The sequence below is a fragment of the Pangasianodon hypophthalmus genome, chromosome 28 (assembly GCF_027358585.1).
Source record: "Pangasianodon hypophthalmus isolate fPanHyp1 chromosome 28, fPanHyp1.pri, whole genome shotgun sequence".
NCBI classification, from domain to species: Eukaryota; Metazoa; Chordata; class Actinopteri; order Siluriformes; family Pangasiidae; genus Pangasianodon; species Pangasianodon hypophthalmus.
This window is the reverse complement of record NC_069737.1, coordinates 8,869,475-8,897,472: the sequence shown is the minus strand read 5'-3', so window position 1 is coordinate 8,897,472 and position 27,998 is coordinate 8,869,475. Positions and strand designations below refer to the sequence as shown.

At 37.7% G+C, this 27,998-nt stretch overlaps 2 protein-coding genes across 4 annotated transcripts; one reads left to right on the top strand and one right to left on the bottom strand.

The window, feature by feature from the left end:
• Positions 1 to 6,552: 6,552 nt before the first annotated feature.
• Positions 6,553 to 18,191, bottom strand: LOC113544354 (chitin synthase chs-2). Its single transcript, XM_034301321.2, has 20 exons — positions 18,091 to 18,191; positions 17,714 to 17,855; positions 17,418 to 17,600; positions 15,897 to 16,598; positions 15,030 to 15,367; positions 14,850 to 14,939; positions 14,615 to 14,767; positions 14,287 to 14,461; positions 13,513 to 13,617; positions 13,289 to 13,430; positions 12,324 to 12,524; positions 11,820 to 12,104; positions 10,920 to 11,108; positions 10,128 to 10,533; positions 9,965 to 9,987; positions 9,789 to 9,853; positions 9,134 to 9,244; positions 8,406 to 8,623; positions 8,205 to 8,310; positions 6,553 to 8,063 (listed from the first exon to the last, which is right to left on the bottom strand). The coding sequence occupies exons 1-20, from the start codon at positions 18,120 to 18,122 to the stop codon at positions 8,052 to 8,054; spliced, it is 3,678 nt and encodes a 1,225-aa protein (XP_034157212.2). The 5' UTR covers positions 18,123 to 18,191; the 3' UTR covers positions 6,553 to 8,051.
• A 1,761-nt stretch (positions 18,192 to 19,952) lies between these two features.
• On the top strand, positions 19,953 to 27,993 carry irf1a (interferon regulatory factor 1a). Of its 3 annotated transcripts, none has more exons than XM_026943231.3 (9): positions 19,953 to 20,092; positions 20,372 to 20,514; positions 21,168 to 21,267; positions 22,127 to 22,306; positions 22,993 to 23,076; positions 23,251 to 23,397; positions 23,483 to 23,532; positions 27,030 to 27,123; positions 27,292 to 27,993. In XM_026943231.3, the coding sequence occupies exons 2-9, from the start codon at positions 20,428 to 20,430 to the stop codon at positions 27,366 to 27,368; spliced, it is 819 nt and encodes a 272-aa protein (XP_026799032.1). In that variant the 5' UTR covers positions 19,953 to 20,092; positions 20,372 to 20,427; the 3' UTR covers positions 27,369 to 27,993. The 3 variants fall into 3 exon arrangements, with proteins under 3 accessions (XP_026799032.1, XP_026799031.1, XP_026799033.1); XM_026943230.3 differs by having other exon boundaries at positions 23,480 to 23,532; XM_026943232.3 differs by lacking the exon at positions 22,993 to 23,076 and having other exon boundaries at positions 23,480 to 23,532.
• The last annotated feature ends 5 nt before the right edge of the window (positions 27,994 to 27,998 follow it).

Here is a 27,998-nt window from a genome sequence, read left to right as displayed (position 1 = left end):
CGTTTAGGTGTCTGGGGTTGGGGACCTACCAGACATATTTTGTTCGTATGGCTTATCTTTTTCTTTGTTTATTTTAAATATCATTATCTTAATTTATGGGGCTGCTTTCTCAATGTCTCACCCAAGTTTCCTTATGGCTTGCACTAGCTTAATGGGAAAGATAGGGTGCATGGTTAATTTTGTTAGCTGGAATGTTAAATCTTTGAATCAACCTGTGAAATGGAAAAGTGTACCCTTACACCTTGACCATCTAAAAGCAGACATAGTATTTCTTCAGGAGACTCGTCTCCAAGTGATGGACCAGATTAGATTAACAGGAGGATGGATAGGGCAAACATTTCATTCAAGTTTTAATTCCAAAGCCACGGGGGCAGCAATTATAATACGTAAGAATGTACCATTTGTAATGTCTAGTATAGACTCAGATCCCACAGGGCGATATATCATTGTGATGGGGAGACTGTATGGGCTCCCCATTATTTTAATGAACATTTATGCTCAGGCTTTCTCCCGAATTTCCAGTATAGACAAAGTTCCTTTCTACAAAGTTAGATCGCAGTTCATCTAGAACGTCCACTGAATCCAAATCATCTCAAACAATTAATCTCTTCCTACAGACATATGGTTTAACTGATATTTGGCGGTTCCGAAACCCTACTTCTAGGGGTTATTTCCTTTTTTTCTTCGGTTCATAACGGTTCATAATCGGCACTCTTTTTTTTAATGTTAGGCGCCTTTTAAATATTTTGTATAGTCCATCTCCACCCGACATACCAGCTCAACGCTGAAAAGGCCTTTGATCAGGTAGAGTGGTACTATCTTTTCCGCACACTAGAAAAATTTGGATTTTATATCATGGATCCTTTATTCCCCAATGGCAGCGGTTCGCACCAATAATAATCGGTCTGCCTTGTTTGGTTTGCAAAGAGGCACCAGACAGGGCTGCCCGCTGTCCCCGATTCTGTTTGCCATTGCAATCGAGCCACTAGCCATAGCTATACAGCAAGATAATACTATTAAAGGAATTCGTAGAGGGGATATAGAGTGTAAAATTTCGCTTTATGCTGACGATTTGCTGTTGTATTTGTCAGAACCATTGCGTGGTCTCCCTAAATTATTGAATATATTAGAAAGATTTAATAAGATATCTGGCTACAAAATACATCTTCATAAAAGTGAGTTAATGCCAATTAATGAAGTTGCCACACTTATTCCTTTCAATTCGATTACTTTAAAAGTTACTAGGAAAAAAATTAAATATTTGGGAATCTGGGCTACGCATAATTATAAGTACCTTTACAAAGCTAACTTCTTGCCTTTAATAGATGGTTTGAAACAAGATATTAAACACTGGGGTTTGCTGCCTCTCTCTCTGAGTGGAAGAATTAATATTATCAAGATGAATGTATTGCCTAGGTACCTATATGTGTTTCAAAATATTCCTATTTTTTGGACTAAATATTTCTTCAACTCCATAAATAATGGAGTTCATAGATGGAATCTTTTCCATAGATCATCATTTATTTGGAGTAATAAAACTCCTCGGATTCGGAAAAGTATTTTACAACAGCCTCATACCCTAGGCGGCCTGGCACTTCCCAATTTTATATTTTACTATTTTATAGTAAAATTTGTATTTTACTCCTCTAATCCTGTGGTGACACAATCTCTAAGAATATGGAATCAATTTAGAAAATCGTTTGCCCTTTGCAGCCTCTCCTTATGCGCTCCATTAAGTAAAAACCACATGTTTACTCCTTCAATAATAGATAAAGCCTTTGATATCTGGGTAAAGAATGGGATACATACATTACAAAATCTCTTTATAGATAACAATTTTGCACCCTTTGACAAGCTGGTTAATAGATTTAAGATTCCCAGGTCCCATTTTTTTAGATATCTGCAAGTGCGAAATTTTTTGGTTTCACATACTGGTTGTTTTCCTTTGTATCCCCCTACATCTTTATTAGATTCTATTTTTAAGCTAAGAAAGGACCTAAAACAAATTATAGGTAAAATTTATAACCTCCTCAATCAGCATAGCCTGACCAATTTAGATAATTTAAAGAGTGAATGGGAGGAAGATTTGAATGAACAAATTTCTGATGTAACTTGGCAAAAAAATTCTTAAACAGATTTACTCATCATCTATATGTCAGCGCCATGTGGTTGTACAATTTAAGGTTGTACATCGGCTTCGCTGGTCAAAGGTTAGGTTATCTAAAATTAGACCAGAGCTAGATCCCATTTGCGATAGGTGCAGGCAAGCACCTGCAAGCCTTTTACATATGTTCTGGACATGCCCATGATAGAAATGACAATAGCTCCTTTTATAGCTATATTTGGTGTCACTGCACAGAACATGCACCTAAGCAGTTATAACGGTAAATTGTTGGCCTTTTGTGCACTACTTGCCAGAAGATTAATACTGTTTAAATGGAAAGAACCCCTTCCTCCGACTTTCTTTCACTGGTTTAGAGAGATCATGCAATATCTTAAACTAGACTCTTTCCAGGGGTCTACCCAGAGATTTTATGCAATCTGGCAACCCTTCCTGTCATTTGTTGAAAAATATGAAATAGAAAATACAGTCCCAAAAAATGTATAGGGTTTTTTTTTCTTTGTGCTTAATCATCTGCTTTCTCGTTGTACATATTAATGTTGATTGTTATTATCGGAATTACTCCTTCTGTTTATTTGTATTTATTTATTTATTTTCTCTTTGCTTCTTGTCTTTGTTTAATGTAGTTCTTATCTATGTCTGATGGGTAGAGGGATGGGTCATGCTGGTGTTCTGACTGTATATATTGTACTATTCTGGTCTCTTTTGACTTTCTTTGCATATGATAAAATTTTGAATAAACAGACCTAAATAAAATGGCCCCGCAATACGGGAGAAATCCTTTATACTTTTTTTATAATACATTTTTTTTTTAGAATTTTTATAATTATATTATTGCCTGTAATAACAAGCCTATGATAGCTCGTAGCTCCCCTATGTTGCTTGGTCTCTTATCTTTCAAGGCTCGTACAGCGATGGTGTCAGCTGGATCGATTTTGCTACCTTCGGCTGAAACGATCCTTCCCAGATAGCGGACCTCACATTTGAATAGCTCGCACTTGCTGGGTTTAAATTTGATCCTGTACCATCTTAGCAGCTGGAGCACTCTCCTGATGTGGCTTACATGATCCTCGAATGACTGACTGTACACTAGTGTATCATCCAGGTAGGGCACGCAGATGTTGTCTTGCACATCCTCCAGACACTCCTCCATACACTCCTCCATACAGCGCTGGAAGGCTGCGGGTACATTCATTAGCCCGAATGGGATCCTTATCCATTCACAGAGGCCCCACAGAGTCACAAATGCAGTCAAAGGCCTACTGTCTTCATCCACAAAGCCCTGATGGTAGGCCTTTCCTTTGTCTAATAATGAGAACCATAGGTGGCCGCCAAGACTGTCAAGGATGTCCTGTACCCGAGGGATTGGTTGCCTATCAGCGTGGGTCTTTTTGTTTAGTTCTCGGTAGTCTATGCAAAGATGTAGGCTGCCATCCTTCTTTCTTACACAGACAATTGGGGAGGCATAAGATGAGTTGGATTTCTTCACCCATCTTTGCGCAATGAGGTTGTGCAGGTAGTCTTTCATCTCTTTATATAGTGGCTTCGGTACTGACAGGTAAGTACACGTAACAGGATCCATGTCTTTCAATGATATGCTCAACTTCAACTTTTCAATACATCTAATGTAGTCATCTGATTTGGAAAAGGAGGAGCATTCTTCACAAAGCATGTCCTGCACCACTACTCTTTCAGGTTCACTGAGATGGCTCAGGTCTATTGGTGGATGCCATGAAGTGTAACTTGCTCACTCTGCGTTCACTTGGTTCACTAATACTTGGGGTGAAGTGTTAGGTTTCTCCAAGATAGTGGCTGGATACACAGCTTGGGCTTGCTGTAAGGTGCCCACAACAGTTTTTCCTGACAGCTTGATGTCATGCTCAGTTGGGTTTTGAACATCAAGAACAACGTAAGGGGAAACACCACGTCTGAGCTTCACCAACGTCTCACAAAACTCAAGACCTTCGGCCCACTGAGGATTTATGTTGGGCTCAAAGAGAAGTGTTGTGTCTTTCTTCAGTGGCCATGTTTGCACCTTACAGTCAATCTGAACAGCGGTGTGTTTGGGCACAATGACTTTCTCTTTTGTTGTTTTCACAACGTAGTCACATGACTGTTCAGTAGTCACCAGATCAATGAAGGCTGTGACATTCGTTCTCCCGAGGCTGGGGAAAGCCACTCTCAATGTCTCATGCAACTGCTCTCTTCTTGTCTCTTCCAGTTGTTCTGTAATGCAGGATTTTATAATTTGCTCAATGACATTAAAACCTAGGATGGGCTGTGAGAGATGCCGACCTTTGATCATGAGCATGGGGACAACAAGTTCTTGGATGTCAGGTCCCTCTGCAGCTAATCCAAAAGTGACCTCAATGAAACCCTTGTAAGGCATGCTCTGCCCGTTAGCAGCTGTGACTTGAAGATTACTGGGTGCATCAAGTAACTCTGAGACATCTCTTAATTTCTCATGTGGTAAATGTTTCTTTTTCCACTTTTCACTTACAATGCTCAAGTTCTGTGGCCTTGTATGTAGCACTCAATGATCGTTTTCCTACCAGAGCAACGACATGACATTGGCTGTCCTTTTTCTTGCTGCTAATGTTATTTGTCTTTGTGTGAGAACATTGGTTGGCTTGTGGGTTGGTGCTCTGGTTACACTATTTTTTTATGTTGTGGCCAATGTTTAATTTGACAGGTTTTAGAACAGTAAATGTCTATTTTACAAGACGCACATCTTCTGAGCCTTTGGTCTTTCCCAGTGACATCACAGTAGGAGCAATGCTGTTGGGACACTTTGCTATCGCTGGTTACTCCCTGTCCCGTGGGGTAATCCTGTTCCATTTAAAGGACCCCTCTTGTCTTGTCTAGTTCCTCTCACCCTGCAACCTGCGAGAAAGTGCTCACTGTTACCGCATCTGTAGCAATGGGTGCAATATTCACTTCCACCTTGTTGGCAGCCAAAACATTTTCTCAGGTGTGCATGACTTGGGGCAGGATAATGGTGCGGAGGCGCGAACCTCTGTTGGTATGGAGCTCTATCTCCTCTTCGTCCTGGTCCTGGGGGAGGCCAGCAGTTTTGGGGTGGATAATGGGACTGAGGAGGGAGCATGCATTCCTGCACTTCAGGTGAGGCCAGATATTGTGTCTATACTGGATTAGACTGTTTAATTGACTCTCTGATCTGTTTGTTTGTTGCAAGTATGGCTGGAGGTCACTTCTAATGCATTTAGCAGGCCTGTCGGAACAGTATGAAGAAACCTGCTCTGTACAAGGACGGGATCATATTTCAGACCAGATTCTGCTTCCCGTGAGGCAAACAGTATTTTCTGTCTCAAATCTAGGGCACGGATAAGGAAGTTCTGTGTTGTTTCCTTATTACATTGGACCACTGAGGTGAGTTGTTTGTACAGTTCTGTTGCACCCTTTTCTTGGAAATGGGACCTCAAAAATCCTCCTCAAGGTAGGTAAGGTGAGGTTGGTTTTGCCTTCCAGGTAACTGCATAGTTGTAAGCCTGGTGATATTGCCCTTATCACTGCATCAACTATTTCTTTTTCAGGAAATCCCTTGCTAATGCCTTGCTCAATTTGATGTGCAAGAATGGAGAAACTAAGTTTATCCTTTTGGCCTGGCTCACCAATCTGGGCTGAGATTTTGAATTCTCTGCTCCACTGTAGTGAGAGACAGGGTTGGGGGGTCTGTTGAGCAGTGACATCAACCTGTTTAGTGCTATTACCATCTCCACTAACTGAAGTTTTAGCCCCACTAGCTTGGTTTGGCTTCTCTTGTAGCGTTGGTGCTAATGCTGCTTGTAGTATTACTATCTCTTTTTTCAAACACTCTGATTCTGATGGCTGAACAACCTCCTCTTGCACCAAATCTGTCTGTTCTGGCTCTGAAGCTACTTGTTCTACTGCACTACTTTGTGCACCCTGTTGCAACTCAACCATTTTATCTTTCAACATCAGTAGCTCTGTCATACCTCCATCCTCAATCTCACTCAACTCTTCTCTCTCTAGATAGCTTATGACATATAAGATGAGGGAGGAGCGGCTTTTGCCGAACACCTTTTCAAGCTTTAAACCAGCAATAGACAGGAAATCACAGACTTCAATCAAAACATTTCATGTCAATGTGTACAGAGCACCACAAACTTCTAGTTTCAAGTCCTCTAGCTCTGAAGATTCCATTTCAGTCTCTGACCTGTGAACAATGGCAGCAAGATGCAGAACCTTCCCTTTGCAAAACAGATGACACAGCTCTCTTGGCACCAGCGGTTGACCTCAGATTGCATGCAAGTCTCTCCACGCTCTTGTTCACCCAGGCTGAAATCTATCTAGGACAGCTGGCCCTAGTCACCTTCATCCCAGCAGTGCCTCCAAGATGTTACACCCTGAAAAGGGGAGATGTAAATAAGGGTATTCGGACACGATGCTTCCTGTCAGGCAGCTTCAGCGTGAACGATTTATTTTCAGGATTAGTTACAAAGTTACAGAATTTCTTTAAATGTAAAATATTACAACACCAATATGCATTTTCTTTATATTATAAACTCAATTTTCTAATCTAATTTCTTCTTCTCCCGGATTTCCTTCACAGGTAAGTAAACAAGTAGGTATAATAACATTTCTCTTTTTTTCTTTAACAGGAAGAATCAAGTATGAGGTAGGTATTCATGAAAATAGTCTATAAATCATTAAACATAAGCTTAAATTATCAAACTCTAATGCACTGCAAATAAAATCTATCCTATAAAACATTTCCAGCAATGTGTCTCTTCTATGTGCTATTTTCTGTGTTCCTTATCACATTTACACACAATGAGCACACTTTATCTTTAAAACACACATAAACATAATAAAAGTCACCCACACAAACACTAGCAAACTTAATGCTCTAAATGTGTGTCTTGCTGAGCCAAACATAGTCAAACTGCACACAATATGTGCTGTAGCTGTGTTAACCACGTGTCATTCTGGACAAGCCACTGCAAAAACAGAGTTTAGCTAGATGCTCATCAGTATCAATTAACCGTCAAAAGAACTAAATAATGCTTTTAAAACACTCAACTTCAGTCAGTATGCTAACGGAATACTAACAAAACGTTTTAGCAGTCATATACCAAGATTCAAAAGAATAAATGCATTTTAGATATATTCAATTTTATACCTGAAAAGGGGAGATGTAAATAAGGGAACTCGAACACGATGCTTCCTCTCAAGCAGCTTCAGCGAGAACGAAGCATCGCAGCGAGAGCGCCCCCTTCCGGACTTTGCAGGCATGACTAATCAATCACAGATTTCACTTCTCAAAAGATCAACAAAGTCGACCATGGATTAACTCCTTACAGGTAGGTATCATTACACCTTTTTAAACGTTTTTTTTTTTTTTTTTTTGGTCATATTAACTGTTTTTAAAAAATTTTAATCTCTCATGCAGGACTTTTACATTTTAATCCTTTTTAACCATTTTAACCACTTTTTCCACAGGACTTCATTTTTATAGGACATTTTTACATTTATAGCCATGAACTATTATTACTGAATTTTCCTTTGTCTCTGTCTGTTTTTAATGACATTTTAAATGACTGTTTTAAATACTTAATAACTTACATATTTACAGCATTGACAAACAGCTTCCTGATAACAATCTATCACACTAGAACATACAGTATGTCATTGACGGTGTTTATAATAATAATAATAATAATAATAATAATAATAATAATAATAATACAGTGCAAGGAAAAGTAACAAAGAATTGTAAACAACATTAAACAAAAAGGCCTAACAGCACAGTGGTAACAACTTTCAATCCCAATAAGCAAGGTTTGCCAGGTTTGTGTGTTGTTGCGAAGTTTCCCATAACAGCTCATCTGTTAGATCATCCACTTGTAGGCTTTTAATCAATTTTTTCGTTTTAATCGTTTTTCTCCTAAAGAAAATTCTGAAGAGAAAATGAACATTGAAGTCATTAAACGTGTCTGTCATCAAGGTTAAAAAACATATTAAAATGTTAAATCAGTCCAACGCATTAATATTTCTGGCAATAACAGTGAATAAGAAACAAGAAAAAAAGACAACTCACATTTTCTTCAGGGAATTCAGTGACCAGTGCCAAAGATCTTCTCGTCCTCCTGTTAACAACGGCCTCAGTCCCAGTGTAAGCAATAAAGTGGATTAAAGTCTGGACTCTAAAGAAAAAAAAACACATACATGTATAAGTCAAATAGTAATCATTCAGAGCACTTTTAAATGTCATACAACACAAGATTTATATTTTTGTTACCTGTGCCACAGCATAGCAAAAAACTGGATAATAAGGAGGCCTGCAAAACTGATGAGGAACATCAGTCCAATAGGATCGATATAAAGCTTCTTGTCAGGGTCAACTGTTCCATTGGCATAAGTCATTGGGATGGGGATGTTGACTGTATTGCCCATGGATTGCATAAAGAAAGTAGCCACAATCCACAGGACGTTGCAGATAAAAAACACAAAAGTTGCCTGAAAATGTAAAGAGGATAATTAGACCAGATCACTAAAGTTAGGTCATTACTCAAATATTCCTAAGTATAGTGATCGCTGCTAGGCATTTGCCAACAATTAGTCATACGATATACCATGCTATTTAACACACACAATATTGTAACCATGGAGGCTTCAAAATCTAGTCAGTATAGATGACTATATATTTTCTTCAAATACACTGTGGTTGACCTCTTTATTGAGAACTTATTTCAAGAGTGACACTGGCGATGCAACTGCAAGTACTTCTTATTTATTTTATTTGTTAATTTAAATTCTTTTCATTTTAATTTAATTGTGAAATGTCTAATGGGAACAACAAACAAAAACTGCATTACTCATGCCATAAAGATGAGATTAAGCAATGATCATGACAATTTAATATCATGGCACAAATTACTATATATATATATACACATATATAAAATAAAAAAAATAAAGTTACCCAAATATGAAGTTTTTTTTTTTGTCAACTTCAGACTAACCAACCTTGTTGCGTAGCTCTTTCAGATCTTCTTTGATTCTGTCCTCCTTTTTTTTATCAGTCTCTAATGGTTTTAGGTATTGCTCAATAAGGTCCTTCCAAAACGATTCTTCTTCCTAATGCAACAGAAAAGTTAATTAAGCTGTAAACAGCATACTTGGTTATGACTGTTTCCAGTTTTTACACAATGAATGGCCAAAATAAGAAACAGAAGAACAGGGATTCACATGATATGAATGTGTGACCTCACAAATGCAAATTCCTAAAAATCCACACAAACCAAGTTGTATGAAATGCTACAAATGATGAGGTGCAGGCTTAGAGGTTGTAGTCTGAGTGGTAGACCTGCTTGAAAGGGAGACTGGGTAGAAAGGGTCTGTCTGCATACTACAGACTGATGGTGCAGGTGGGCATGTTTTTGAGCCCACATATGGACCTAGCCATCTAGCTAGCCTTCTTTATACTTTAATATTTATACTTTATACTTAAATACTTTACTTTTTTGCAGTTAAGTGGTTCAAAACCAAGAACCTGAATGTGTATAATCTCACAGTTAAAGCCCAGTCCTCAATCCAACTGAGAATTTGTGGCAAGGCTTAGTGTAAAATGACAGTTCATAAAATGTTCATTGAGTAATCATGAAAGAAAGGTGATACCCACCGGGTTAAGGCTCTTCTCAATAAGGGCAAGTTCACCAGAGCTTTCTACCAACTGTTGAACAAAAGCTATCAAAGAAATCTTTATTAATCATCTGTGGTACCAGGCATATATATGTATATATGTATATATGTATATATGTATATAGTAATAGTAGTCAAAAATGTATGTGTACTCACAGTGCTCAATTAAAGGTAACTGTCTGAAAAAACAAGATTGTTTTAATTTAGTTAATCATTTCCTTCAGGTGGGTTAAATGATATAGAAAACCCACAATAGTTTAATAGCTAAAATAGTTTAAACAGCCATCAAAATGTTATTATGTTAGTTTATATCTCTTACCTTTCTTTAGGTGGGGTTTCATCATTCACTTTGGTTTCAGCATTCAAAGATGTGGGTTGAGGTGCATTCTCCATCACTTTTTCTTCTTTGTTCAGTTGAACCTCCAGATTGTAGCCACATATTTTGAACAGCTTCTGGCACTTGACATTTTTCCGGATGTTTCCTTCAGATCCAGTGGTCTGGTTGGCAGATTCGCGTGTGCCCCAGGACACATTGTTCATGTTGACCATGGAGTAAATTGCCAGCAGCAGGTAGCCACTGGGGATGCAGATGAAGTAAAGGAAGCCAAAGATGACAAGATGGAACTCATGAGGATGAAGAAGAGCCGTGACAACGTACATGATGACTATGCCAACGAAGAACAAGCCGCTTGGGGTCACAAAAGTGTTCTGCTTTACCATGTCCCCTGAACACATGTACAGATAAGTGGTTGAATTGTTTATGACAATTTTTAGTATACTTTATTATTTCAGTACAGTGTAGAGAAATGCTAAAATATTTTATAAAACAAGCTTGGTCACCTTTGTTACCAAATTAGCTTAGCATAGTTATTTCAAAGGAGAGACATGACAAGAAATAAGCAGTATAAAAGCACAATAAAATGAAATACCAAAGATGAAGATAAACTAAAGGACAAATTATACATGTTCAAATACATAGCAATGTGTATTTGTAAAGGTACCAGTTAAAGGTGCCAAGTGATTCTTAAACAGAGTGTTAGTAAAAGGACTAATCATTCCATAGCTGTTATTGGAAAGAAAAAGTATTGAATTAAAAGAAATCTTCACTTACCTATAATAGATAAGATGGTTGCTGTCATCAGAAAAGCATAGATTATGCTCATAATGCCAGCAATGCTGATTTGTAAGTCTGATTTTGCTTGCCCAAGATAATAGCAGAGAATTATGTAGACTGCAGGAGGAACAACTGCTATCAAAAGTGCAACATTGGCATCTAAACTGAAGACGAATTTAAGGCTTCCTGTTGAAAAAACAGTTGAATTTTACATAAGAAATTGATGCCAACTATGTATAAATTATTCTAAAAGAAAAGAAAAAACACACACACACACTCAATGCACTCTGGATGAACATCTGCTTTGCTTGTTTTTCAGACTTATACCTACATAAATTAATCACAGTTTTTACCATTTGTTAAAAATGAAAGAAATTTGGGGTTCAGTATGCTTTTCTATTAGCAGTAAACTACCCCAGGACTTAGGCTACTATTTCACCTAAGGTTCGTAGTTTCTTCTAATATACGTACTATATCTTTCATTGATTACCATCAGAGCCAATATACTGTACATATATCAAACAAAGAGTGACATTTAAAAATCAATTGGTGGGCAAATTGATGGCATGTACATCAAATAATAATATATTTACATTTGCTCACTTGGATGATACTTTTATCCAAAGTGATTTATAGCTGAGTCAGGATATTACTGAGTAGATGAGGGTTAAGGAACAAACTGTGGCAGCTTGGTGGGATTTAAACTCACAACCTTCTGATCAGTAGCCCAAAGCCTTAAGCACTGACCCAATAGCATTCCTTTACTAGAAAAAAAGCCAGTCTTTGAAATTTCAGTACCGCTAATTTGAATACATAACGTGCTAATGCAAAATAAGTGAGGGCAAACAGTTGAAATGAGCCTCAACAGAAATGGTGAAAGAGCTTCTAAGCTGTCACCTGCAATCATGAGGCAGACCGTAGCTGGGCCCAAGATTGAGGCAGCCATGGTGATAGTCTGGTAGAGAATGTAAGGTCGTGATATGGACTTGTTCATTCGTGCAGTGACACTGCCACTGGAAAGAAGGTCCAGAGTGTTGGCCATTGTGGAAGGGCCCCAGCGCCGCCGTTGGTTGTAAAACTCCTTGAACTCCTGTGGAGCATTGGTGTATGAGTCAGAGGCAGCACTGTACTCCACTCGCCATCCCTGCTGCAGGAGCAGTGTGCACAGCCAGCGGTCCTCACCTGCATACACAGAGCCAGAACACACAAGATGCACCAGAATATACATTAAATATATATATATATATATATATATATATATATATATATATATATATATATATATATATATGTATTGAATATACATTAAAATGTGAATATACATTAAATATATAGGTATTAAGAGAATGTACTGTGCATAATGTTATTTTTTCTCATCTCCTTTGTCTTTGCTCCCCTCACCCTGGTCATATTGTAGATAGTGGGAAGCCTCAGTTGCTTTTCTTGTATATCTCTTCATGACGTTGTCACTCATGAGTGCCTCTGCACGCATCAGGCTGAAACAGCCCGGGCTGCACAACACAGATCCGAACACATGCTCAGCTGTCTTCTGGAGCCAGTGACCCACAGCATACTCAAATTTCTGATACCATACCATTGGGCCTGCAACACACAGTGTAAAGGTACTATTTTCTTGATTATAGAAAGCACCCGCACAAGGTGTCAAATCTTTGCATTATATATTTTTGGTCTTTTTATGACCATCATGACCATTTGAAACCAGGAGTCCAAGACAACAAAACTGGCTGTGCTTTCTGGGTGGAAAGGATGGTCTCTTGTCAATCACAGTGACACTACCTACAGTACATGCCACCCTCAGTGAGCTCATGTATGCGAAGGAGGGCAGATAGCACCTCCTAGATGCATAGTTTCATAGAAATGCATAGAAACATGTGCTAGTCTTCACTCTCCCCATTTGGTAGCTGTTGCATGATAGGGCGAGAGCTAGCTAGAGAGTGGGAATTGGCAAACAACCAAATTGGGAGAAAATGGGTTAGAAAGAAAAAAAGAAATAGTCTACAGAAGAACTTTGGAAAAATTGTGCAAAGAAAAGTCTTCTGTGTGCACCACAGTGATGTCTTGGTAATGAAACACCAATAGATTTCTACGGTGGACCTTAAAGGCAAAAAAAAAAAAAAAAAAAAAAAAAAAAAAAGAACAAATATCTAACAAACAAATAAAAAAACAACTGCAAATTCGGAAACCCACTAATATAAACAAAAAACAGAAAGAGTAGTTCCTTATTGAACATCACATACTCATTGCTGATTCTTCACAGCAGTCTGAGAGATCAAGGAAGATGGAAAGCTGCAACTAACTACCTACCTACTAGCTTTTGTACTTTGATTAAATGTATTATTAATCACCTGTGCCAGTAGGATGGATCCTGCCACAAGCAGCTCCCACTTCGGGGTACAACCTGAGCCGATCCACTAAAAGCATGACAGCTGAAGGCTGGAAATCTGTGTCTCCATCTAGAGCCAGAAGGTATGTATTCTCTTTGGCTTTCTGGAGGAGAAAATAAATTCTAGGTTATGAAATCCTAAGTTATGAAACTGTTATGAAGTTCTTTTAGGGTAATCACACTTACCTTTAGTTGGTCTTCAATATTTGTCAAATGCACATCCCTTTGCTTGTACATCTGATAGTAGTTCTTGTGCAGCCTCCAGCCGAGTAGGTAGTACATGTACATAATCTTTGGTGGAAAAAAACAAAATCAGTGCTTAAATGAGACCTTGTAAGTACAATAAACTTTAAGCATACTTACAATATGGATTTAGTTGTTGAGAGTGTGTGTATGTGCATAAAACTCCTCCTTACAGTGCCCTTGATTTAAATTCTAATGTTTTTTTTTGTTTGTTTGTTTGTTTGTTTTGTTTTTGTTCTTTTGCTCTTAGTCTATATAAAATATAGGCTCTCTCAATATAGGTTCCTCTCAAGGTTTCTTCCTCATATTGTCTCAGGGAGTTTTTCCTTGCCATCGTCGCCTCTGGCTTGCTCATTAGGGATAAATTCACATATTTACAATATATTTTTTTGAATCCATTTATTTCTGTAAAGCTGCTTTGTGACAGTGTCCATTGTTAAAAGCACTACACAAATAAAATTGAATTGAATTGAATTAAAATATGAATGCACATATTTTGTCAGTATGAATTTTTTTAATTGGCTACTCACAAATCACAAAAATCTTTTTGTCTTCATCATCTACACCAGTGAATGAATATTTCAGTTATAATGGTATATAGTCATACCGGTATAGTGTTTAACCCACTGTTCAATCTTACCAGCATGCTATGATTCTTTATAATAATAATTGTGGAGAAAAGGTTTAGGCATCACAGTGGAGTCTGCAGCAGCTCACCTGAGACCATCTCTTTTTGTGGCGGATCTGGTGTTTGTCCTTAAAGTGAACAAATAGTGTGTTGCCATGTGGAAGTGTGTACTGCAGACGGCAGCCATACGGCGTCTGGAAGATTTTCTGGTCAGGAAGAGGCTTTCTCTCCCTAAATTCACTTTTGCTATTCTCTGTGAATATGCTGTATATAATCAGGACACACACACATATTTCAGGGTAAACAATACATCTTTATATACAATATATTAGTACTTTAGTACAGGTCTTTTGCAGCCATTATGGTATTTATGGCAAATGATTCTATATTTTATTGCTTGTTTGCACAATCACTTACATGTAAACTTCTCTGATGACTTCCACCAGGGTCTCAGCATACTCATTGACACACCGCTTGTTGTCTTTGGTCAGGAAAGCATCATCGAAATAAATGTGAGACTCAAAAACAACATCGTTAAATTGGTTTTTCTTTGGTCGGAACTTATCCAGCCTGGTGGAAATAGGAGAAAACATTCATTTAAGGTTGATCAATGAAGTTCTCAAGTGGAAGACTCTTTTCACCATCAGAATACCTGAACATCGATATGATCATCTTCATCATTTCATCTGTAGTCTCATGCCACATGGTTGCACAGAGGTAGATGGTCACCTTCTCCTTTTCCCTATTGGTGAAAATGTAAGAATGTTAATTCCAGATGTTAATATACATCAAAATGCATTGTCCTTCATTAAGCACATACACACTTAACTACCTGTTATGTCTTGGCTGGAGCACAATCTCGAACTTGGAGTTCAAGAGCATGGACTGGTCAATGAACGCTGCTTCATAAAGGTTGCGCACAAACAAGTCCTTTGTCCTGGCAATACGTTCCGTGTTCAGAAACCAGATGTAGAGTGTGGAGAGCACCAGGCCAATCCACCAGCTCACCAAAGATGATCCAAGAAGACCAAAACCCATCGAAGACTCCTTGTCTGGCATGTGTTGACACAGGTCACGAGTTAAATCACTCAGCATCAGTCTCACGACGCCAAGCCCTGGGCTTTCCACAATCGCAAAGGTGCTACAGTAGTCAGCAAATGTGATATTGTTCTGGAGATAAAAAGTGCAAAAACATTTTTTAAAAACAAAATAAAAAAATATATATAAGTGATTAAACTGTAATAAACCATATGTGTGTGTGTGTGTCTGAGAGAGAGAGAGAGAGAGAGAGAGAGAGATTCATTCAGTGTCAGTGTGGCAGATATATATATATATATATATATATATATATATATATATATATATATATATATATATGCGTTTAGCTTATAAAATTATTTTATTAACTAAATAAGGAGGCAGTTCAACAAACTTGGTGGTAAAAACAGCCAGAATGCCTAAAGAAGGTGCTCTCTTTGCTAGTTCACTAGCTAAGTATGCATTCATCATGCAGTGAATGTCATGCTGTGTTTTTGCTTATGTACCTTAGTGAAATGGACATAAGTGGACCTAAATGGACATAGCAGAACAACACTGACACAGGTAAAAAACTGTCTGCATGCTTCCCCAGGCCACCACAGACACACATGCAATAATTACGATATGTGTTCATTAATTTTTCAAAAATTATTATTATAACCTTTTCATAGATCTTCAAAAAGGGAATCCAAACAGCCAGCACAAAGGCGCCCAGCGTGGCTGGAGATGTGAAGATCATGGGAATGAGGAAGCTGCGGCGCACAGCATGCATTTTGCACGCAGCCACGGCCACGTAGCGACACAGAGCTGAAGATAGAACCTGAATGGCAAACAGACTCAAGACGAGGGTTCTGGTAAAGCTGGTGACTGATAACACCGATGACCACTCCTGGCCTGAAAGCTTCACATAAGCTCCAAGGACAGTGAAGGTCACAATAATTCGCACCAAGCTAGTCACAATGTTCGCGAAGTTGTGGGACCTTTGTATGTCCCGGATTGTGTTCTGGAAGAAGACGATGCGGAAAAGCATGGCGTAGTTCTCCCACCAGTTCAAAGAGACCAAGAAAGTGCCTCCTATGGCTAAACCCACGAATAGCACCATGTTCTGCTTTCCATTTTTCTCTCTGAGATAGTTAACAGCAAAGAGACAAAAACCTGCAATTAAGAAAACGACAGCAGCTAACGACGTCGCAATAAATCGTCTCCTTCCGTGCGCGACTGCATTTGCGACCACCTGCAGAATGGCTGATAATGTGGCAATGCCATTCAGAAGCATCACGTTGGTCAGGATGTCAAATTTGGGCATAGTGACCAGGATAAGGATGGAAGATCCAAGAGCCACCAAAGTTTCCACTGAAATAATCTGCACACAGATAAAGGAATTTTAGTCAAATTAAATTCAGGGTAATACGTAATACACAGCAATGTATTACAGGCTCAGCCAATAAATATTTAAACAGTCTTTGTGATAGTAAAGATTTGACAGTTAATAAGCATTAATCTACTTTTAATTAGAGTTAAATTCTACAGACTGCAACTTTTCTAACAAGCATGTACAACTGTGAAATGCACGTACAATTATCAGAACTGTGTGGTTATACATATATAACTATTGTATGTATATATATGTATATATTGCATATAGAAAATAGTAATAATTGCTAGTGACACACAGATCATGGTTGTTCAGATTCAAAAAGGCTCAATGAGTGGAAAAGAAGTTACTTCTCTAATTGTAGATAAGTAAAGCTTATGTAAGAATATTGGTAAGAATATTGGTATAAAGTAGAAGGTGGTGGAAAAAACACAAAATGTCTCAACTGAAAATAGTCACATCAAGCAAGACACTAATTATAAAATTAGTTGACAATGGTGTAACTTATGAAGAAGAAGCAACAGTGTTCAATCTACAGAATACTTCATCATATTTCTGTCCAGTTTTATTTATCATTAAATAAATCTCACCTTAACTGCAACTAGATACGTTACTGAAACTAATCTTTTAAATTATATTACTGATTAAAGTGGTTCTCTGGAAACCCTCTGGAGGAGGATTCCACATAAAACCTTCAAGTTTAGGATTCCCTTAGAGGGAAAACATGAAAACACCTTAGGTTGCTAAATATAAAGTTTTTCCTAGAAGTATACAAATGGACATATTTGGATAATGGTCGTCACTTACCCATAGCAAAGTTTGCGTCGATGGGGTTTTTGAATCTTTAAAAGTAATTTTCCAAATGCTTTTGATCAGCAGTAAAACACTTGGAGCAATTAGAAGGCACCCAATGAAGAGGAGAGCATAGGGTTTGGTGTCTATGGTTTTTGATGTTCCACTGCAAAGGTTTATTAATAGCAACAGAGATGCCTATAAAGTAGATAAAAAACAGAAATACACACATTTATTTAACATGTTCAAATGCCTCAGAATGTATTGCCGCCAACAAGAAAATAGATATTCTTTTTTATATTAAGGCTTACTTTGCTGAAGAAGGCTAGCCCAAACACCAAGATTCCCACAAGAGTACATGTGATGATTTGGATGAAGCTCACAAGCTTGCGAGGTTTTTGTTCATCTGCAATAATAGGTGTTTCCCGAGCAGCGTCCCAGGCCTGCTTGGCCCTACAAGATCACAATTTTAAATGTTGTATTTTAAAATGTATTTTACTTCCTTTATTGTGAAGAGGTGCAAAAAAAAGTATTGACAGGTCCAGGTCGAGACTTTGAGAGAGACTGTATACATTATTATAATAATACTACAGGAATAAAGGGATACAAAACCACATTTTAAATAACAATGGTAATAATGATGATAATGTTGAAAAACAAGGAAAGAAACATTAAACCAATCTCTTACCAGTGCTGGTTTTCACTCTGATCTTCACGCATCCTTGTTCAGTGACAAAGTAACACACCTGTGCCAGTCAGTTGTATTAGATATAAGTGTGGGTGGTTACCTATGAACTTGTTTTCCGGAACTTCTTTAAACTGTCACCGATGATGCTGAGTGACTCTGATTATTTTCTCGTTCAGGTATGAGGAAGGATTACTCAAAGATCTTATCACTTAATGAGAATTAATACAAAGTTTGGCACTTCCCCACCTAAGAATTTCAGTTATGTTTAATGTTGGCTAAAGTCATGTTTACTAAATTTGTGCATTACTTCCTCTGGTCTGACTCACTCAGGCTAAACCATCTCATTTAAGACAGCAGTTAGTAGTGCCACATATGATGTTAAAAAAATAAGCTATCTTTATATCTGGGATTAGGGGAATCTGTGATTCACAAAAGCGTGACAACATGAAGACCACTAATTAAAAACATCTATCTAAACATTCAAAACCATTCATCATCACTAAATGTAACAGTGAGCAGTGCCATCACTGATTTCAATTAAGAATCTCTTCGAAAATTTGACTGCACTGTGAAGCATTCCAGAATCGCTGATACCTCAAACAATAAATTCCTTATAATAGCTGTCATAGTTTTATTCAGCTGAATTCAATTCAGTTCATCAAGAGTGGAGGACCCAATACTACACTACGTGCCTTCCATAGTATATTCCTGCTTCGCGCCCAGTGCTCCTGATCCACCATGAAATGTACATTGTCCAAGCTTGCAAAAAAATTACAATTATTACATACTTCCAACCCACATGTTTTTACCTGACGTTACCTAACAGTTCAGTCAAGTTCCCAGTAAAAAAGGTGGAGCTATGATCTTTCATTAATTAGACAAAGAAGACACCATGCTTCTGATTGTCATGATGCAGGTACGGACACAAGCGCAGGTGTTCAGTGCTTTATTAAAAGCAGCAAACAAAGCAGAGACATAATTCAAAGGCAAAGCCATGATTCAGGCAAGGGTCATGCAATGAACAAACAACAGAAACTAGGGCAGGCAAAAGCAAGATGAGAAAACCAGAAAGGCGATCAAAACCAGAAAGACAATCAAATAACAACAGCTTGGTCTCGACTGGTACAAAAACACAGTGCATATACTTCAGAGTGAGTAAGTGGAATGAGAGTCCTTATATACTGTGAGTGTGTGTGTGTGTGTGTGTGTGTGTGTGACTGAGTCCAGGTGTTTGTGATCAGTAATCAGGTGAACGTGAGAGAGTCTAGTGGCTGGGCATTGTAGTCCTCGGCGGCCATGTTTGTAGGCCACACTGTCGTCTGGGAATTCTAGTTGAACGCTGATTCTGGCATTGACATGGCACTGATTTGTCAGAAGTCACTTCTTTATTTCACAGTAGTTGTCCATTTACTTTCATATATGGTATAGACTAAAGCAAGTGTGTCACATATTGGCTTACGTATAAGCAAGGTGATTGAACAGATACTCTAATTATTTCCCCAGCCATACACTTTTAGTTATAATCATATAATTATTTGTGAATTCTTCCAAAAATTCACAAATTTTCCACAAGACACTGTATTTCACAATAAACATTATAGTCAGATATTTATCAATATATGATATACTACTGGATGTTAATCTAAAGCAAATGTGTGAAGAATATTTTGTATTCAATGTCTTGATTTGAAAAGATTTGATACCTGCACTTGGTAGTGTAGTTTATATTAATATTAAAATAATCCTACAGGTCCCTTCTTTTAAAGTTTGTTTCAGAGGCAATAATTCTATGGTGGCATGAAAAAAAACCCTGTGAAATGTTCCAATGAACTGAAGATGGGGCGGGTGGTTAGGTCATCCACTACCAGAGAAATTCTCCGGCAGGTTTTTTGGAAACAGCAGAAACCTGTTGGAGCAGGTACGGAGCATGAAAAAGAAGCTATGCCCTGCTAAAGAGTCGTGGCTGTTTGTTCTCCTGCACAAAGAAACGTCTGAGCAAGAGGTAAGCCATTTCCTTGTACTGATCCTTCATTTTTTTTATTTGCAAAATCAATTTAATGTCATAAAATTGTTAAAAGTAGTGAACAGAAGTGATTGTATGTTAACAGTCACAGGTATGCAACATGCGTGTCTTATCAGTATCATCAAATTACAAAACTATAGCTAGTGTAAACACCTTTGGTATAAACATTCTTAAAACATTGTGTGTAATCTGAAACTAGATAGAAAGAAAGACTTGAAAAAATAAGCATGTGCATTGCTGACTTGTCAAACTACACAGGATAAAGAAGGAGGGCAAAACTGCATTAGTCTCTTGAGAAGGACCAAAACTCAAAGATGCACCAGGGTCGCCTGCGTTTACGGCCATGGCTGGAAGAACAGATTAAGTCAGGGAGATATCCTGGAGTCGTATGGCTAGATGAAGTAAGGCTTAAGTTCATGTTTTCACAATTGTTAAAAGCTTTCTAAATGTGTTAAATGCTTCTAAACAACATATATGTCATGTATAGAAGTAGAAGACTGAGGTGCCATGACACTTGATAATAAGAGGGGTTTTATCTACACCTATATACCATGTTAAACTGAGAACTGCAGTATTGACTGATTATACAGCATCTCAAAAAAAAAAAACTGTGCATAGATCATTTTGTAGTGTTTTTTAATACTTGAGAAATGTATGTAGTCTTTACATGAAGTTTCTCTAATTTCTAATCTACAAAAGTATAAAATAGTCATTGTTGATATTTTACACTGTACCTTCAAATGATAAAACAAAATTTCAGCAAAGGCTCTCAGATTTTCTATTTTACACAAAACAATGTACCAAACACCATATTCTCAGATTTTTGCAGTTTTCATCATATGGCGTAAGAGTAATGGAATATACAGGTATTAGGTTGGTATTATTGGGATTAGAGAAGACAGAGAAAAAGCATCTACATAAGATTCATGCATATCCTATGTCTATGAGCTTCATATTTTAAATAGCCATATTATATCTCAAAAACCTGCTACTGAAAGATCATTTTAAACATCTTTTTCTTTTTTTCATTTTTCCCAACCTACTCAAACTTTAGACTGCTCAGGTCTTCCAGATTCCTTGGAAACATGCTGCTCGACATGGCTGGAATATAGACAAGGACGCCACTTTGTTCCGAAACTGGGCCATCCATACAGGTGAGAGACAAGTCCAGGCACCAGTGGACACTGTCTCCAATTACATCTCAGCATGGCTTCCCCAACACATGCAGATACTGTTGCAAACTGTGAGCCCATATGACTGAGCTACAGTATATCAGTCACTTGCTTGAAACTAAATGACATTTGATACCACGCTGAGCTTGATGCCCAGTCATATTTCAGGTTTGTCCAAAACCTGGTTATATGAAGTGAAAAAGTACAATTATTACTACAATATAGTAAAAATTAGGAATGTAACCAAATACAAATGCATTATTCATAATGAACAGATAATGTATTCTAAACAGATACAAATATAGATACAAATTGGAGAAAGAAAATTTCAGGACGGTTCAGAGGGAATCCTATGCTTTAGTTGTGTTGCAGGACTACGATCCCGTGAGATGCAACAAAACAGTCACACGAGCGGGAGGTTTTTATTTTCATGCATATGCAAGCAAGCTGTCAGATATGAAGCTTGCAGGACAAACAGATACCACACTGATTTACAGCATTCATTCAGTCAGTCTTTAGTAAGTGCCTGGTTAGGGTGGTAGTGGTTTTTGTTTGGGAAAATGACCCCAAAGTGTTGTATTCTGAACAGCATGTCATCATTTTTCTCATTATCTGGTCAAGGTGGTATTTGGGAAGAAAAGGAAGAAAACTGAAAAACCTAATTGCTAAAGCTCACTATAATAAATTCTTATCACAAGGACACAATTTAAGTACTTGTTTAGGTTATACAAGAGTTCTTAAGAGTTCTTTATGGTACTAGTGACTCATTCTGTTATTATAATAACTGCTGCTGAGGGGTAAATCATTATGTTTTGTGTGTTTTACTAATTGTGGCTACAAGGGAGATACAAACCTGGCATAGACAAACCAGATCCCAAGACTTGGAAAGCCAACTTCCGCTGTGCTCTCAACTCCTTGCCAGACGTCCAAGAGCTTCGAGACAAAAGCATCAAGAAAGGCCACAATGCTTTTAGAGTCTATATTCTACTCCCCAACAGCAAATTGCCAAAGAAGAGAAAAGGCAAGTGTTAAACGCCAATATATCACTTCTACATTACATTTAGATTTACTCTTTTGATATTTTTATCTAAATTGACTTATGACAATACAGTCTAAGCAAAGAGTTGTTAAAGGAGCCGTCAGTAATGCATGTGCTGAAAGACAATTTTTCTGTCAATTGATTACAAACAATCGCAAAATGGTGGAAGGGAGAACGAAACACACTCATATACAATGACATATACAAACTCACAGGTCACCACAGCTAAACACAAGGGCTGGGACTAAGTACTACTACTTGAGAGTGCTACAAAGTGATGGCTATTATGCAATATGCAATTTTATGTAATATGCATTTGCATTTTTAAAGACTATGCATTCTAGTCATCGATCAATGCAAGCTTGTTTATCCACCTTGTGTTTGGGAAATACTGACTAAATGTACACTCTAGTGTACATGGTCAATAAAGCATGATTCTGATTCTGATTCTGATGCCTCCAAATTGTGGTAAAAAGAATCACATAACTATGTATGAATTTTATACAGAAGCACACATTATGCCCTGTAATAGCTCTATTATTCTATTAACCAAATTTCTAATTGAACATAAAAAGTTTGAACAGTCCAACTTAATGATGGTGCAAATATAACAAACATGCATTGGAGTTCAGACTTACCCTTCAATGTCTGGTCTCCACTTTCTCCAGTGTCCAGCTTAGACATGGAGGATGCCAGAGTTGGTTTGCCTGCATTACTACCACACACCGGTGCACCTCTGGAAAGGTTTACGGGTGAGCAAAGTGTCATTAGATAGAAACACCTCCAATACCACCAAAATGTCAGTTAAACCCAGGGGCTGTTCAAACTTTTTTTTTAATTCAGCCTTGAAAGTGAACATTTGAATCAAACTATCTGTAGGTTTGTCCTATATGAAAATAGTCTGTTCTATTCTTATTCTTTACCAGAGGCTTTCTGGAAGTATAAAGAGGACATCAGAGGTGTTGCTCCTGAGATGTTTGCTAAAAACTGCTACTCCACATTACCATCAGTGAAAGAAGAGCGCTCAGCTACCTACTGCTGTTCCCCAGCCAATATCAGCATGTCAGCACATGGTGAGAGAAGTTATATATTAGGCAGATTTATAGTGAACAGTACTTCTTTGTACAGTACTTATGAATGTTAACTCTTCCACAGAAGTCCAAGCAAATGCAATGGAAGACCATGAGCAGACTGAAGCAGTGTTAAAGGCAAGAAATTTGAAAAAAAGACTTTATCATTGTGAAAATGAACCAGTGTGACCAGTGATTTTTAAAATAGGGGTAGAACAGGTGTCTGAAGGCTACTGAAGTTATATAGTATCTATATGAGTGTGTGTGTATGTGTTCTGTCTTAACTGTTGGTCTGGCCTCCTGTTTAATTCTCAGTCTCTCCTCAAGTAAGAGCAGGTTGACAAAATTAGCTAGCTATACATATAAATAAACCAAAAAAAAAAATTCTGAAACCAGCACAAATAATCAAACAACTTTATACTTACAATTTATTTACAATATTTACCAAGTTCAATAATAAAATGACAAGCTATACTATTTGTGTAAAACTCTTATGGATTATGCAGCTGACCACTACTGCAGCTCTGAGCCCTCTGTCTGACTGGTGCTGATATGTTTGAGCTCATTGCCAATGAACCAGTGACACCTTAAATGAGAGGTTAAAATCTAATAATCTATCAGTAGCTCAACAGTGACATTATTAAAATGTCTGAAATGCATTATTCTGTGTTGTATACTGACTGGCATCTCTAAATTGTCCGTAGTGTGTGAATGGGTGTGTGAGTGTGTGTGCGATCGTGCCCTGCAACGGATTGGCACCCCGTCCACCTTGTGCCCCTAATATATATATATATATATATATATATATATATATATATATATATGAATATTCAATTCAATTTTATTTCTATAGCATTGTTAACAATGATCACTGCCACAAAGCAGCTTTACAGAAATATATAAATTCAGGGAATAAATTCTAAACTTAAAAATTTATATATTTATCCGTAATGAGCAAGCCAGAGGCGACGGTGGCAAGGAAAAACTCTCTGACACGATATGAGGAAGACTAAAAAGGGAATCCATCCGCATCTGGGTGACAAGAAATAGTGCAGTTATAAATGATTCCCTTCTATAACTGTGTACTACATGGTCAACAAGTGCAATTGTGTAAACATGAAATTCATTATAGTTTTCACATGAAGCCTATTTTGTTATCAAAGTTATCAACAGTTCACTGGACTTGAGTGTGAAACTCTTCGTGGCAATTGCAGTCCTAAAGATATCATAGCAATTGCAGTCCAAAGCTATCTTCATGGTTTTCAAGTGGTACCATCCACAGTAATCTCATGCATATTTAGGCTGTCCGTGTGGGGCCACCATCAGTAGCAGCGAATGATTTCCAAGTGATGAGAACTCCACCCAGAAGTAGGTTATCAAGATGGATCAGCTAAACAGAGAGAGAGAGAGAGAGAGGGAGAGAGACTATTAGGTATGCTAATTGTCATGTAATGGTTAAGGACAATGTACACTGTGTGCAGAGTGCTAACAGGGACTCCGGCAAGCCTAGCTATGACAGCATAACTAAAAGGCATAGCCAGAAGGTAACACAGACATGAGGGCACCCTGGGACAAAAAGCGGCCAGCCCCTCCACCATCAGCAAACATCAGTGAATGCGTGAGAGTGGGGGAGCAACAGCAAACATCCCAGTCCACCACAACATTCTATCCTTGTGAATCCTCTAGATCTGCTACTTTACCAAAGATAAAAACTATTCACAAAAGGCTTGACTAAACAAATATGTTTCCAGCCTTGACTTAAATACTGAGACTGTGTCTGGCTCCCGAACACTAATTGGAAGGCTGTTCCATAACTGTTGGGCTTTGTGACAGAAAACTCTGTCCCCTGCTTTACCCTTCAATATTCAAGGTACCAACAAATAGCCTGCACCTTCTGATTGAACTAGGCGTGGTGGATCATAAACGACCAGAAGTTCGCTCAGTTACTGTGGTGTGAGACCATTCAGTGCTTTATAGGACAATAGTAGTATTTTATAATCAATGCGAAATTTGATTGGGAGCCAATGCAGGGTGGATAAGATTCAGGTGATGTGGTCATAACTTCTGGTGCTTTTAAGGACTCTTGCTGATGCATTCTGGACTAACTGGAGCTTGTTTATGCACCTTCTGGAACATCCAGACAGTAAGGCGTTACAATAAAACCTAAAGGTAACAAAAGCATGAACTAGTTTTTCTGCACCTTGTAGTGACATTATATTTCTTATCTTAGCAATATTTCTGAGATGAAAGAAGGATGTTCTAGTAATATTATCTACATGAGCTTCAAATGAAAGACTGGAGTCAGTAATCACAGCAAGGTCTGTTACTGCTATACATGATGAAACAGAAAGGCCATCCAGAGGTACTATGTAATCAGAAAGGTTACTTCTAGCTGCATGTGGTCCTAGTACAAGTACTTTGTCTTGTCAGAATTAAGTAGGAGGAAGTTAATAAACATCCAGTGTCTAGTGTCCTTTACACATTCCTCAACTTTATTAAGCTGGTGTCTCTCACCTGACTTTGCTGAAACATACAACTGTGTGTCATCAGTATAACTGTGGAAGCTAATACCATGTTTGTGAATAATTTTACCCATATGTAGCATATATAAAGAAAAAAGCAGAGGGCCTAAAACAGAGCCTTGCAGAACACCATACTTTACCTTAGTATGCGTAGACAAGTCACCATTTACAATTACAAACTGATAACGATCAGTTCAAATAAGACCTGAGCCAGGAGAGGTCATTTACTACTTTAATCAGTGCTGTCTCTGTGCGATGATGAGGCCTAAATCCTGACTGATACATTTCATGAATGTTATTGCTATGTAGGTATGAGTATACAGTTGAGGTCAAAAGTTTACATCCCCCTTTCAGAATCTGCAAAATGTTAATTATTTTACCAAAATAAGAGGGATCATACAAAATGCATGTTATTGTTTATTTAGTGCTGACCTGAATAATTTAGTTCACATAAAAGATGTTTACATATAGTCCACAAGAGAAAATAATCGTTGAATTTATAAAAATGACCCCGTTCAAAAGTTTACATCCCCTTGATTCTTAATACTGTGTTGTTACCTGAATGATCCACAGCTGTGTTTTTTTTGTTTAGTAATAGTTGTTCATGAGTCCCTTGTTTGTCCTGAACAGTTAAACTGCCTGCTGGCTGTTCTTCAGAAAAATCCTTCAGGTCCCACAAATTCTTTGGTTTTCCAGCATTTTTTGTGTATTTGAACCCTTTCCAACAATGACTGTATGATTTTGAGATCCATCTTTTCACACTGAGGACAACTAAGAGACTCATATGCAACTATTACATAAGGTTCAAACACACACTGATGCTCCAGAAGGAAAAACCATGAATTAAGAGTCGGGGGGTGAAAAGTTTTGAACAGAATTGAGATGTGTACATTTTTCTTATTTTGCCTAAATATCGTATTTTTTCATTTAGTACTGCCCTTCAGAGGCTACAGAAGATAGTTACATGTTTCCCAGAAGACAAAATAAGTTAAATTTACCCTGATCTTCAAATTCAAAAAGTTCCTCTCCCCACCCCCAGCTCTTAATGCATGGTTTTTCCTTCAAGGTTCAAAGTGAGCATTTTTGTTGAATTGATGTTCTTTTGCATTATAGATAGTAGACCACCTACAGAACACAGACCACTGGAGCCCTTTGCATGAGCGTGAAAGAGGCTGGAGACCAGCAAATTCCTGGATGGAAGGTCTTTGTAAGTTAGCAATACATAACACTTTTTACATTGCATTATAATTGTTCTCAGTATTGTGGCTCTTTTAAAATATCTGGCAATATTCAAGTGAACTTGTTACATAAACTTTAAGTCATATTGTGACTCATAAAATTTGATTTTGATATTGCTTTTTTTTTTTCTCAATAGATGAAACAATGGACTGTTCTAGCTACCCCTTCCAGGCAGACTGGCACAATCACAACATGACAAGTCAATTTGTCTGAGATAACCAGCAAGACAGCTAATCAAAGTTTTCAGTAACACTTACAGTGGATCATAAGCATTACAAAAGTGCAATCAAATACAGAACACACAACTAATGGACCTTCTTCCTGATTGTTTGACAAACTATAAGCATGACTGCCTGTATATGAATATTAGGTGCACTAAGAATGCTAGTGATTGCTATTAAGCTATAACCATGTTTTGTGTGAAATGCATTACATCTATCAAACTCTTTAATTTAGGCCTCAGTCTATAATGCTGAAGTTGATTTTTTTCTCTTTTTTTCTGCACTGTCATGATCACTTTCTAAGCTGATACAGACTTGGACTAAATGTGACTTCTGCTTTAGATTTTCAGGAGCACGTACGTCTATTCAGACACTTCCTGTCCAAATGAAGACTGAGTGGTGCTTTAAGGTTTTTTTCCCCCCCTGCTTTTTGTTCAAACTTATTACTACAGTAATGACAATTGCGCTGAGTAACTTGACACATATAGTTCCAGAACTTTGTCAGTCCTACATTGCTTTTATAATAAATATAATTTTTTATACTTTAAAATTGTACATTTCTTTGACAAACCATGTGTCTACTGAGTGAAATTAAAATGAATTCTTGCTTGAAGACGTGCTA